The sequence below is a fragment of the Macrobrachium rosenbergii genome, chromosome 46 (assembly GCF_040412425.1).
Source record: "Macrobrachium rosenbergii isolate ZJJX-2024 chromosome 46, ASM4041242v1, whole genome shotgun sequence".
Classification (NCBI taxonomy): Eukaryota; Metazoa; Arthropoda; class Malacostraca; order Decapoda; family Palaemonidae; genus Macrobrachium; species Macrobrachium rosenbergii.
In genome coordinates this window covers 21,906,674-21,921,673 of record NC_089786.1, presented here as the reverse complement: position 1 = coordinate 21,921,673, position 15,000 = coordinate 21,906,674, and the positions used below count along the sequence as shown (strand labels likewise).

General features: G+C 39.4%; 1 protein-coding gene across 1 annotated transcript in view; it reads right to left on the bottom strand.

The window, feature by feature from the left end:
• Window positions 1–15,000, bottom strand: part of LOC136830271 (lachesin-like) — a 154,479-nt gene that overhangs the window by 5,849 nt on the left and 133,630 nt on the right. Inside the window, exon 3 of the mRNA XM_067089654.1 lies at window positions 718–819. Within this exon, the coding sequence (XP_066945755.1) occupies window positions 718–819 (102 nt within the window). The remainder of the gene's footprint in view (window positions 1–717; window positions 820–15,000) is intronic.

Here is a 15,000-nt window from a genome sequence, read left to right as displayed (position 1 = left end):
AAATCTATATGTTTACATATTGACTGGATAAATGATGCAGAACGCTAAACCAAATGCATAATAATTCGAATAAATGTGGTATATTACATACAAACTGATAAGCAGTTCTTTACTCATGTCTCTAGTTATGACCTTAGTTGAATCAATCAAGCAGCAGGTTACCATACTCTTGAGTAACATCACGTGTCTCGAATAATTTCAATAAATCTCAGTGGTGCAAATTAAGATCATTAAGTGTTGAATGAAGGGTCTGGCAGACGCATTAAATGAAATCTTCGTTGCTTTTAACTGAAATTAGCACGAATACTAGGGTGTACTGAGATTAACTAATAATATTTAGCATGGCTAGAAACATCCTCATGTCAGATCTCTTGGAACTGCAGCAAGCATTTCAACTTTTAGATGAAGTTGCGTGAAAGACCATGAAGTTTCTAAAATACTTGGCGGTAATAATCCTGAGTATTTTCTTACACTCTGTTTAATACGAATAAATATTGTACCTAGAATTAAAGAGAAGGCTTTTTCTACATTATTGTCTCAATATAAAAAGAAATTGTTATGATAAAACGTATGGTTTTAAAACATCAAAATTGTAAGTAATCTAAAAAACCATGAACAGTGTCTTTTCACGGCAAGTTGTAGTACAATTATCTCTCTCTCTCTCTCTCTCTCTCTCTCTCTCTCTCTCTCTCTCTCTCTCTAACAATGTCTCCTTACCCGCTGATGTCTGACGTGAGCCACAGAATACCGAGTCTCCGAGGAATAGACCTGCCCTCCAGCTGTCAGGATGGTGTCTTCGTCCTTTTTTAACCAAGTTACCTGAAGAAGAAGAGCGAAGAAAAATGATATTTCCAACATTATTGTTGCAACAGTCGCACAACAAAGAGGCGCAGTGCGTCTGTGATTATTGGGGCTCAAGGCCGGTTCGGAGCACGAACTTAAGGACTGCGTTGAAATAGTAATATTACTAAAAATGGAGCTTTTGGATTATTTCTTAAGGTAACACCCGTTCTTTTCCGAAGGTAAAACTACATGAAAAGGAGATCAAATCTGTAAATTCAACAAACGATGTGCAATGAATCTTTACTTGACTGTTTCTAATATTCTGGGATAGATTTTCCGCTAAAAACCTGAAGTCCCATTTAAAAAATTAATAACCTTCTTTCCACGTTTGAAGAACAAAAATACTCAGGGGCATAACCCTATTCAAAAATAAAAGAATTCTAAAAATTAACGGGTAATTAACATTTAACTTTTAGAATTCTCCTATTCTTGCAATGTTATCATAACGCCTTTCCCTGAAAACCTGGAGTGTGTGTCAACTGAGCCTCTGCTCTTGTCCTCTGATATATATATATATATATATATATATATATATATATATATATATATATATATATATATATATATATATATATATATATATATATGTATATGTATGTATGTGTATGTATGTATATATATATGTACATATATATTAGAGGACAGGTTACACAATCCAAGTCTTAGGGGAAGGAGTTTTGAGAACATTACATTTATTCTAAAGCTGACGTTTCACATTACATATTGCATTCTCGAGGTTGAAAGCGGGTAGCATAATAAATAATCGTATACATCTTTTCACAAATAAGATAGAAAGAATACAAATTTAGAAGAATACATATAAAAACAACTCAATGACGCTATGAAAACACAGAACACCTGCCTGTATTGATGGTAAAAGTTTGACCTAAAACAGAGGTAAATAAAGGTGAGAAGGAAATATATAAACATTAGGCAATAAACAACCTTGCTGGTGAAGACTTGTTGTTTAGTGTAGGTTGGTTAATTCCTCATCATTTTGTACATGTCCTAAAACTTTCAACTCTTTTGATATCTATGTGTGTTTTACTTATCTTTACATGATTTCTTATACCTTATTGGTCAGGACTGGACACTACTCCCAGTTCTGTTGCTCACCCCTGATAGGAACAGATTCGAACTCTCAATAGTCTCCTGGTGCATCCGATACATGTGCCTAGACTAAATCTGAGAGTTCATATCACTTAGGATGTAGGCATGGGACTCACTCCAACCTGAGCTTGATTAAGGACTCGATGGTTCATGGTTCTTCATAATGAGTTTAAACGTAATGCTACAGTAGTAATTTTGTATTAAGCAAACTCAGACATTTCCTTCTAAATTTATTTTCACACGAGAAGGGGAATTTTGCATACAGACATAGTTTTTTTTGGCATGGTATGCATTACAGGTAGACCATTCATCTTGAGATTAAGCAACATGAGAGATCTATGAAACATAACAAATGGAAAGTAGTTATTTTTTAAGTAATTAGTCAGGAACGTGATTTCGTCATGGAAACCAGCCCAGCTCGACGTAAGCATGAAAGCCCTGTGAAGAAGAGTAGATACAGAATTCACTTTAAAATCAAAGCAATGGGAACAATAAAAATTAGTGCCCAAACCAGCAAAAGTGTTTTTCCTGAAAAACACTTTTACTTGTGATTAGGAGATCCAAGGAAGAAAGAGTGTTGTGGGACTCCTTTTTGATAGTAAATCAAATATAAAGATATGTAAAATGCAAATAGACTTAAAAGTTTTAGGACAAGTGCAGAGGTAGGAGGAATTAACCATCTTGAATCTATAATGATTAAACTGTCTCTTCCTACTTTAAATAACACAGTCTTCATCAACACAGTTGTTTATTGCCTAGTGTTTATATATATTTTCTTCTCACCTTTATTTACCTGTTTTGAGTCAAACTTTCACCACCAATATAGGTAGGTGTCCTGCGTTTTCGTGGTGTCATTATGTTGTTTCTATATATCTTTTAATCTTGTATACTTTTTATCTTATTCGCAAAACGTTATTCATTTTCAGCATTGAAAATGCATCATGTGATGTGAAATGTCGGCTTTAGAATGAACACAGTTTTGTCCAAATGCCTTTCCAAAATCTGGATCATGTATATGTATATATATATATATATATATATATATATATATATATATATATATTATATATATATTATATATATATATATATATATATATATATATATATATATATATATATATAGTATATATATGTTTTTTATGTATATATATATAAATATATATGTGTATATATATATATATATATATATATATATATATATATATATATATATATATATATATATATATTATATATATATATATATATATATATATATATATGTATATATCATATATATATATATATATATATATATATATATATATATATTATATATATATATATATATATATATATATATATATATATATATATATATATATATATATATATATATATATATATATATATATATATATATATATATATATATATATATATATATATATATATATATATATATATACCTATATATATGTGTGTGCATGTATATATATATATATATATATATATATATATATATATATATATATATATATATATATATATATATATATATATATATATATTATATTGTTACATGTTGGGCTGATGAGTTTATTAATTAATTAATGCAATTTAATCAGGCCCAGAGTGCCAAGGATCATGTAACTTGTCATTTAAAGCTAAAAATTAACCTGAAAGACATACAATTACTTAATGGAATAAGGTCGCCAGTCGAGGAAAAACCCAGACACAGAAAGAATATGTATTTAGCGAGGAAATTACACGAACAATCCCCCACCTTCGGACACAGTCAATTTTCCCTTTGTGTCAAATAAGGTTTTAACACAACGGATTATATCGTACGCAATTTAGTAGTGATAAAGGCTATTTCTCTTCCGAACAATGGGATCGAGACACAAGGCTCCATGAATGCTGAAAATTACTTACTTAACCTTCCCTAAATCCTAATTACTGCACGGGAATAGTTGAGTGCCGCTAAGCAATATAAATTATTCTTACTCTAGACTTCATAAAAGTAAATTGGTTTCATGGGTTATTGTAGATGGTGGCGAAGAGGGAAAACAAAGAAATGGAAATACAGACAGAGATACTAGAGAATCAACGAAACTCTGCAAAATTTCCAGACTTACCTTGGACATAGGTTGTTTGCGCATACAACGAGCAATCAGAAGTCTTGAAACTGGCCATCATCCTAGCTCACTAATATCAATAAAGACAGTAAGAGGATAAGAACAAAGAATTCAATTATACACAACGCGTGTGTCTTGCACTCTGGCGAACATAGAACATGGTAAAGGAAGCTTAAGACCACATTCAATAGAGGTTACTTGGTGAAACTCTCCCTATGGGTTTAGGCCCCTAATGCTAACTAAAATACGTTACTTTTGAAATACCTGGCCCATCTCTGCATATACAAAGACGCCTTCTCGTCTTTGTTTGCGTATTTTCTCTACAATAAAATGCATAGAGGGCAAACAGCAGAATATTTATAAAAGCTCCCCCCCTTAAGAGGGCCTTTACTCCCTTTCGGGCGTGAAGGTCTGTACTAAGCAAGCTGTTCACCTCTATTAGGTTACTCTTCTCTCCTGAGCGGATTTGTCCCGTGCAGCCTAAGTAGCTACGGATCTACCTAACTCTAGATAGGATATGAGTTTTGATCATTATATTACAGAATTCTGACTGTACTGGAAATTACTAATGGTTATTACATGCTACCTCCTACAATCGTGATGTTTTAGACCTAGTCTAATGGTACATTCTATGGTATTCACTAGCCTAACCTATCCTAACCCGACCGTAACACCAACGTAAGGGATAATGTCCTAACTAAATTACAAAATTTTTCAATACAATTAGCAATTACTGGTTAATACATGAGGTTTGCCTCATATGATAAATGTTTGCCTCAATGAGGTCTTAGGCCATGCGTGTCATGAGCGTAGCAGCTCTTTTCATAATAGTTAAGATTGTCTAATTTTAGTTACACTACTTATGTGATTACTGTGGCTCGATGGTAAGTGGAAGGGACAAGGTTACTAGTCTGATGTACAGTATTTAATCTTGTCTAGGCTATGTATCAGTAAGAGATCACGCTGGCTACCTCCTCTGGGCAAGGGGCCAGGATCACTCTAAGATGGTAGGGCACTGTGCCGAGAAGGCAATAGTGCCAGGATGAGCTAATGGCTCAGCAACTACTGGGCTCTCTTCCACCCCTTCTTCTTCTTCTTCGGGTTCCTCCAAGGCCTATCTGTGTCAGACCTAGGAGGTGATGAGCACACCGACTCTGGGGAAAGGCCAGAAGGGCTAGCAGGCGTGAAGTCCAGGGTAACTTCAGAAGCTGCAGGAGGGCTCCCTACCCCGGCTGCTGCAACAACTGGAACGAGAGCGGTCTCGACCTCTGTGTCCGAGGAGGCCGGTTCCTGGTCTCCCAGAGAAGGTGTAACAGTTTGATCCTCCAGGGGTTCACCCTCTGGGGACAGATATGATGAAGAAGAAGTGTCAGGTACTGGAGGCTCTCCGGTTGCTATGATTAATGGTGTGGGGGATCCTGAAACTCCTGAAGGAGGATCCGCCTCATGATTTGGACCTGGCACAGGGTCCTTTTCAAGTGATGGCTCAACGTCCGTGCCGGATGGAGTGTGGCACTGCTCAGTGCTCGCAAGTGGCACTGGCAGCAGTTGAGGTTCAGGCATGCCTGACAAGGGGTCCGGAAGTACAACACCTGGCGGATGGCTTGAATTTGGCTGTGGCGGAGATTCCTGCCCCAGCTGGAGATCAGAGCCTCTCCGCGAGTCTTGCTCGGGGGCGTCCGCTGGGCGTTGCTTACTTGGGCAGCCTTCCCAATTTGTGGAGTTGCCTGCCCGCTGGCACATCCTACAGTGGTGCTGCTCCTCCTTTGTTGGCCGGCCCTTCGCGAATAGAGAGGGCTAGGCTGAGAACAGTTTAGTGTATGCCCCTTCCGCTGACCACCTCGGTGAGCGAAAGGTGGGGTTTTGTCTTGATCAGGTTCTCCTACAGTCGGGGCCTCTGTGGAGGAGGTAGCGTGGCTGCGAAGTGGCGCTGGTGAAGGGCTTCCCCAGAGAAGGTCCCACCCAACAGGAAGTCCACTCCGGGCCGAATTCCACCCACCACTCCAAGGCGGTGGGGTAGCGTGCTCCAAGGTGTCATAACCTGGAGCTTGACCGTGGGAACGGTAATGATGTGGCCTTCTTTCCACTTCATCTCCCACGGGTTTTCTCATCAACCAAGGCACCGGAAGGCACTTGGTGGAGATTTCGGCTTGTCTTCTTAGTGTCCACTGTGACCGAAGGGTCATTAAGGCTAGAGTTCTCAAGAGGGCCACCGAAATGAACTGGGTCTCCAGGCTCTTGGGGTAAAGGATCTTGTGCGGCCCGGCCACAGAAAATGAGGTGCTAATGAAGTTGACGAACTTGGTGGTAGGGACATGATGTGGACAGGCTGGATGTCCAGCACTGTAGTGGCTGGCAGTACCACAGGATTTGCACAGGCCTCTTGTAGGGGCTTGGTGGCCTGCAGTAACTGTTGGTGGAGAGGGTTGAGTGGATGAAGAGGGAGAGGAGTTCTGGCTGGTAGTAGGAGGTGCTTGTTAGTGCCGAACTTGTATCGGCAATCCGCTTCAGCATGCCCCACCCTCTTACAGTGGGTGCACGTAGGATTGCTTGGCAGCCCATTCTTTGGGCAAGTCAAGCTTGAGAGGTAGCCAGGTGGCACAATGCATCTCTGAGATGGGCTGTGAGACTGGTTGAAGGTTTCCCATGAATAGGCCATGTGGCAGGCTTCCATAAGTGTGATGGGCTGCTTACCATTGCGATATACAGCAAGGGGCCCAGGCACACATTGGTAAAGGTCTTCCAGCATGGTCTGATTGAAGAGGTCCTCAAACGTTGTGCAAGACAAGGAGTCGAACCAGCCAGTACCAGACTGGGTCTTTTGACAGGCCCATTCAGTCCAGGACCAGCCGACTTCCTTGGCAAGACCTCGGAACCGCTGTCTCCATTTCTCCGGGGTTATTTCGTAGGCCTTCGTGATGACTCTTTGAACTTCAACCATGTTGCTTCTCTGGCTCTTCTCCAGTGAGTAAAGCGCTGCCTTAGCTTTTCCCTCCATGTGCTTGGCTAGTACTAAGGCCCTCTCTGTCTCGGTGGTGCTGTAGTTATCGAAGAGAGCCTCGATTTCCTCCAGCCATGCTTCTGGCTTGTCCTCAGTCCACTTGGGGACGAGGGAATTGATGCTTGAGATTGGAGCATTTGGTACGGCAGGTGTGGGGCTGGAGGCTTTCTGTCTAGCTATAGCTTCAGCATTCTCTCTTGTTGTTCTTTCCAGCTCAAGCTCCTTTTCCTTGAGAGCTAGCTCACTCTCCTTTCTTCTCTTCTTCTTCTAGCTGCCTCTGTTCAGCTTCATACGCCCTCCGTTCTCCTTCATATCTCCTCTGTTCGGCTTCATAATTCCGCCGTTTGAGTCTTTCTTTCTTCTCTCGCTTGGTCAAGTCATCCATCTGTTTCTTGACCCACGTGGCGAGGACCAAACCAGTGAGACCTGCCGCCGTCCCCAGCTCCAGGAAGGCTTTATAATTCCCTGCTGCCATGGTTCTGGTGGGGAAGGGCGTCTATCCGGGTCGACTGGCTGTGCTTGGGTAGCGAGGAAGTGTCCCTTCAGTGATGTGGCACCCTTTCAATAAGGTGGCACTGTGGTTGAGTGTGCCATGTAAAGGTCACACTGGTGGCACCAGCATCCTTAGGTACTGATGCAGGTTAGGTACCAGAAGGACTTTTCTTCTGTGTTCCTTTTGTCTGGTTTTGTGGGTTTTCTTTTTGGTCTAGTTTGGTTGCTTGGTGGCACTATGGTGCCAGTGCATTCCTAGGAACCCTTTACTTGAGTCCAACTAGGCTATATGTAAGGAAATGCACTCTACCCCGGCAGAGTGTAACAAATCAGGAGAGAGAAAGGGAAGGTAAGAGAGAGAAGTAAGCTAGTCAGTTGATGACAGTGCTTCAGATTAGTGGCACTGTGGAAGGAAAAGTGAATTTGTAGTTGCTTTTTAAGGCCCTTGTAGTGTCTGTAAAAAAAACCCATTTTCTTTAATGCACTATGTACCTTAACTCTTGGGGCATTCTCCCTTAACATTGGGAACATTATATGTTTTGAATGTATTGTGCCAGAAGCTGAGAAGAGCGCCATGTGTTTGGTTGTTGATACGATGTCGGAACAGTAATGGAAATAAAGTTGTTGCTGCTAAGATGCTGCTGTTATTGCGCTATCCTCCACACACAAAGGCTATCACAAATGGCGACGAGGATAACCTGTGAAGAGATGTCTGCAACAAAGTTATGAGGTGTCAAGAGCCTGTTCACCCAGAAACCTGGTTTGTGTTGGAGCCGCCAAGTTTGCATAGAGCCAAGGCTGGACTACGGTACCCTTAGTTAGCCTACCCTACTGGATACGTGAGTAACTTTAGCCTAAGTTGGATTACCAGTGACAATGGCTACCCCGCTACAGTTAACGCCCTTACCAGCATTTTCCTCTGAGGAGTCTGCAAATGTTTCCCAGAAGTGGGCAGACTGGAAGGAGTCTTTTTCATACTATATACAAGGTAGTGGTGTAACAGAAGATGCCCAGATAAAAGCTATATTGCTTCACCAAGCAGGTATGGAAGTTCAGCGTATTTTTAGAACATTAACTGTTGCTGGTGATACTTTTGATGATGCAGTTTCAGCTTTGGATAACCATTTTATGCCTAAGAAGAATGTTGCATATGAGAGGCATATGAGAGGCATATGAGAGGCAAGGTCCATCCGAAAGTATGGATGCTTACTTAACTAGGTTACGAAATTTGATTAAGTTGTGTGAGTACCCTGCAGCTGAGGTCAATTTTAATTTAAGGGATCAGATCATAGAGAAGTGTTTTTCTAAGAAACTAAGAGTAAGGTTTTTAAAGGAAAGAAACATAACTTTAGATAATATTGTGGAGACGGCAAGAGCTCATGAAATGGCTGAGAGCCAGGCTAGGCAAATCTAAGAGGATTCTGTTAGGCCTAGGCCAGATAATCTTAAAGTGAATAAGTTACGTTATCAAGCCCATGTTAATGGTATATTTCAAGGAAAAAGAGGAGGAAGCACAGGAAATTTTGTGCATTCTAATAGGCTGAGAAATGGTAAGCCTAACTTTAGTGTAAATCAAAATTGTTGGCGATGTGGTCTGCAAGGTCATTGGCATAATGACTGTGTTGTTGCCAGGGATAAGGCATGCCGAAGGTGTGGTAAGATTGGACATTTGGCCCGTGTTTGCCGGTCCAACCTCAGTAGTGTTTCTCATACAAATCATGAGTCAGAACATAAGCCTAAAGCGTCAGTGTCACAACCTGGAATGAAAAAGTCCAGGGGAAGAAGTGGTGGTTCTGGAAATTATTCCAGAGTTCATTCTGGGCCAAACCAGCATGTCAATGTTGTTAAAGATTCTCAGATTGAACCTTTTTATAATGATGATCATTATGATGATCATTATTTGTTTAATGTCAGAGGCATTTGTGAAACATCTACTTTATTTAGTTTTAATGTTAGTAACGTGCCAATTAAATTTATGATTGATTCAGGTGCTACTTGTAATGTTATTTCTGCAAGTGATCTTGAGATGTTGAGTAAGTATGTATGTTTAAGAAACTGTAATAAGAATCTGTATCCTTATGGTGTCACAACTCCATTAAAGGTAAGAGGAGAATTCAGCAGTAAGATTGAATCTCCATCTGGGAGAGTTTGTGTGGAGGCAGATTTTATTGTGGTAGAGAAAAATGATGCTATTGATGTTAATTTACTTGGAAAAAATACTGCCATAGCACTAAATATGTTGAGGATTGGTGGGGATGTAAATGCAATAAATACTTGTACTGCATGTGATAAGTATTCCAGTTTGAAAGTTAAATATGAAACTTGTTTTTTAGGTCTTGGGTAAGTTGACTGATTTTTCATTGAAGTTACATGTTAACCCTAATGTGAAACCTGTAGCACAACCTATGAGAAGAATTCCTTTTAATATTAGGGGGCAAGTAGAAAAAACCCTTGATGATTTGTTGGGTTTGGATATCATTGAGCCAGTACAGGGACCTACTGAATGGGTATCGGCTCCTGTATTCATCCCAAAGCCTGGGAATAGTAAGGAATTGCGACTCTGTGTTGATGTGAGAAGAGTCAATGAGGCTATTTTGAGAACTAGACATCCAATTCCTACTATTGATGAATTGTTGATTGATATGAATGGTGCTGTTGTTTTTTTCTAAACTTGATTTGAAGTGGGGTTTTCATCAAATTGAGTTAGACCCTGAGAGTAGATATTTAACCACTTTTGTAACTCACAAAGGTTTGTTTAGGTACAAACGGTTGTTGTTTGGAGTTAACTGTGCTCCTGAGGTTTATCAACATATTTTACAACAAGTATTACATGATTGTGAAGGAGTTAAAGTGCTAGCAGATGACATAATTGTGTATGGTACTAACGTCAAAGAGCATGACAAAAGGCTGGAAAAGGTATTGGCAACATTGTGTAGTAGAAATCTAACTCTGAATCCAGATAAATGTAAATTTGGTATGGAAAAACTAGTATTTATGGGTCATGTTTTATCAAAGAGAGGCATTGAACCTACTGATGACAAAGTCAGAGCTGTAAACGAGGCTAAGAAGCCTAAAAATGTAAATGAGGTTAGGAATTTCCTTGGTCTTGTAAATTACTGTGGAAGGTTTATAAATAATCTGTCTACTGTTGAGGAACCATTGAGAAGGTTAACTAGGAAGAATGTAATTTGGCATTGGGGAAGTGAACAGGAACATTCATTCAGGGAATTAAAAAGGAGACTTGCTTCTGCTGAGAGCATGGCTTATTTTAATCCAGTATTATCTACTCAGGTAATTGCAGATGCTAGTCCAATTGGACTGGGAGCTATTTTAGTACAGAAAGAGGATAATGGATGTTTCAAACCTGTAATTTATGCCAGTAGATCTTTGACAGATGTTGAACGTCGGTACTCCCAGACAGAAAAAGAGGCACTTGCCGTTGTTTGGGCTTGTGAAAGGTTTAGATTGTATGTTTTAGGTATTCATTTTGAGTTAATTAGTGATCATAAGCCACTAGAGGTGATACATTCTCCTAAGTCAAAACCTCCTTTGCGTATTGAAAGGTGGGCTCTAAGACTGCAGCCTTTTGATTTTAAAGTAAGGTATAAACCTGGGAGGACTAATGCAGCTGATGCATTGTCGAGATTGCCTTTATCAGATATTCATAAAAGTAATGTAGCTGAAGAATATGCTTACTTTATTGCCAAAAGTGCAACACCAGTAACCTTAACTACTAAGGAAATTGAACAAGAGTCTGGTGTTGATGTTGAGTTGAGTAAAGTCCGTAAGGCTATCAGAAATGGTGATTGGAATGAGGTTCCAGATTTTAAACATGTTAAAGATGAAGTATGTATTTTGGGATGTTTACTCTTAAGAGGTCAAAGAATAATAATACCTAAATCTTTAAGAAGGCAAATTCTTGACTTAGTTCATGAAGGCCATCAGGGAATTGTAAAATGTAAAAGTAGACTAAGACAGAAAGTGTGGTGGCCAGGATTAGATAAAGAAGTGGAACATTATGTAAGAAATTGTAAAGCATGTTTGTTAATGAGTAGTAATAATAAGCCAGAACCCCTGAAACCTACTCCTTTACCTGATAGGCCATGGCAACACCTTGGTGTTGATATATGTGGACCTTTACCAACTGGTGAGAGTTTGTTAGTTGCTGTGGATTATTATTCTAGATGGTTTGAAGTAGGAATACTGTATTCGACTAGTACTACCAAGGTGGTAAGATGTCTTGATCATTGGTTTACATCTCATGGTTTACAGAGTTTGTAACTGATAATTTGCAGTTCATCTGCAGAGTAAATTTTGTAAGGTAAATTTTGTCACAGAAAAGTAACACCTTATTCCCCTCAAGCTAATGGTGAAGTGGAGAGACAAAATAGGTCTATTATGAAAGCTATTAAAACAATTAGAGCTGAAGGGAAGGATTGGAGAAAAGAGTTAAATACTTTTCTTAAAGCTTACAGATCCACTCCACATACTGTAACTAATGTTAGTCCTGCTGAAATCATGTATGGTAGGAAAATTAGAACAAAATTGCCTGAAAAATGTTTAGATTACACTGGTTGTGATGATGAGATTAGAATAAGGGACCAAAAATGTAAAGAAAAGGGGAAAGAGTACTATGATAAGAAATTCTATGTAAAAGAGGGACAAGTAAGTAAAGGTGATTTAGTAGTTTTACAACAAAGTAAAGAAAATAAATTGTCACCAAATTTCTGTAGTGAACCTTATAGAGTCATTGAGAAAAAAGGTAATAGTGTTCAAGTTGAGAGTACTGAGGGAATACAAAGGAGGAGGAATGTTGTCCATTTGAAAAAAATTAATTTTGAAAATGAAAATAAGTTTGAGTTTTGGAATGATTGTAGTAATGATGTTGGTGAATTCAGTGATATTAATGAATTCCATTTTAGATCTGACAATGATGAGTTTCATGTAAATAGTTCAGTGTCAGGTCAGGAACAGCCAAATGTTAATTCAAATGATAATGCTACAACAAGTAGACCTACACCAGGTGCTGATATTGTTGAAAGAAGGTCTACTAGGGTAAGGAAACCTCCTAGATATTTGAATGACTATGTGAGGTAATGAAGTTTTGTGCATACAGTATGATGTCATTTATGCTGAGTTGCTGTTGAGTGTAAAATGTTTTTCCTGTTGTTTTGTAAAGGAAGAGAGCCTTGATTTTTTTACATTGTTTTGTAGCATGTGTGTTGAGTTTGAATGCTCAATAAGGGAGGGATGTAGTGTCTGTAAAAAAACCCATTTTCTTTAATGCATTCTCCCTTAACATTGGGAACATTATATGTTTTGAATGTATTGCGCCAGAAGCTGAGAAGAGCGCCATGTGTTTGGTTGTTGATACGATGTTGGAACAGTAACGGAAATAAAGTTGTTGCTGCTAAGATGCTGCTGTTATTACGCCATCCTCCACACACAAAGGCTATCACAGCCCTCGTGAGTGTTTGGTCCCAGTACCCACTGTGCTACAACCCCCTTCTCATACAGAGGGGGAAAGGCTACTGTCCGCTTAGGTCTGGATAAAAGGCCTCACTCATGACCGACAGTTTATTACAGTAATTAATCTTAACTTGTCCTCATCTATTTGTGGGACAGAGGTGTTTCTTTTACTTTGTTTAATGTTATCAATTATCCCGGTGTCAACCATTCTTTCTTTGAAGAGAGTCACGTGCACTCGGTTAGGCTACGTGAATGCTAACTTGAATATATATATAGAGAGAGAGAGAGAGAGAGAGAGAAAGAGAGAGAGAGAGAGAGAGAGAGAGAGAGAGAGAGAGAGAGAGAGAGAGAGAGAGAGAGAGATATTCAGTCAGCCAATTTGTGCTACCTGAGAAAAATTTAAGTAAAATTTGTAAAAGTGCACACTGGCAGGGTTCTTAGTTGAAGATACGTCGTCTTGGGCTTCCTTAGGGGATTTTATTTTATTTTTTTTTTTTTTTTACAATTGTAGCTTTCCCAGTAGTCTGGGATGTGCATCTTACTCTGAGGAGTTAAGGTTAAAATTATACATTCTTTTCTTTATATGATTTCTTATGCCAGTGGATTTGTATAGGAACTTATCTGTATATTTCCTAACTAGGGCCTATCGCTCCCTGACTAAATTATATCTTGTTTTTATCTATTGTATGGAACCCTGTCCTATTCTCTATCTATCAAAGTCTACCTGGCTAAGATTTTGTGAGAGGGATTACTACGCACAACAATGTAGTCCCGAAAGTGGCAAGGAGGCAGAAGCTACCAGTGACTGGACGCTCAGGCAAATCACAGAAACAAAACAACAAAGGTTTTAAGATGGCGGATACGGTAAGCCAAGGTCTAGAGAATACAAGGTCTTCTCACGCGCAGGATTAACGGGGGTATTTATCACATCACCGTGATTCATATGTGTATGAATCACGGTGATGTAATAAATAGTCATAATATGGCTACGTGCGACAAACGCACTACACGGTCAACATGGCAGAGGTGGGTGGATATCGTCTCCAAACGCAAAACACCTGAGTTCGACGGGTGAGTTGATGGGAGATGATATTCACTTATACCTCTCTGTGGCCGACTGCGTTAGTGCGTCCCTGTAGTCCTGATTCCTCGTCCGTCGCTGGTTCGACCCCACGGGACGGTGGACTTATTATCAACTAAAAATTCCCCTTCGGTAACATATATGAAAATATATCATTTCCGAGGTAGAGCGGTGGATATTAAAGGACGTTTGTAGCTTTCTGATTGTATATGAATCACGGTGATGTGATAAATAGTCATAATATGGCTACGTGCGACAAACGCACTACACGGTCAACATGGCAGAGGTGGGTGGATATCGTCTCCAAACGCAAAACACCTGAGTTCGACGGGTGAGTTGATGGGAGATGATATTCACTTATACCTCTCTTGTGGCCGACTGCGTTAGTGCGTCCCTGTAGTCCTGATTCCTCGTCCGTCGCTGGTTTGACCTCACGGGATGGTGGACTTATTATCAACTAAAAATTCCCCTTCGGTAACATATATGAAAATATATTATTTCCGAGGTAGAGGGAATTGGATATTAAAGGACGTTTGTAGCTTTCTGATTGTATATGAATCACGGTGATGTGATAAATAGTCATAATATGGCTACGTGCGACAAACGCACTACGGTCAACATGGCAGAGGTGGGTGGATATCGTCTCCAAACGCAAAACACCTGAGTTCGACGGGTGAGTTGATGGGAGATGATATTCACTTATACCTCTCTTGTGGCCGACTGCGTTAGTGCGTCCATGTAGTCCTGATTCTCGTCCGTCGCTGGTTCAACCCCACGGGACGGTGGACTTATTATCAACTAAAAATTCCCCTTCAGTAACATATATGAAAATGTATTATTTCCGAGGTAGATGAATTGGATATTAAAGGACGTTTGTAGCTTTCT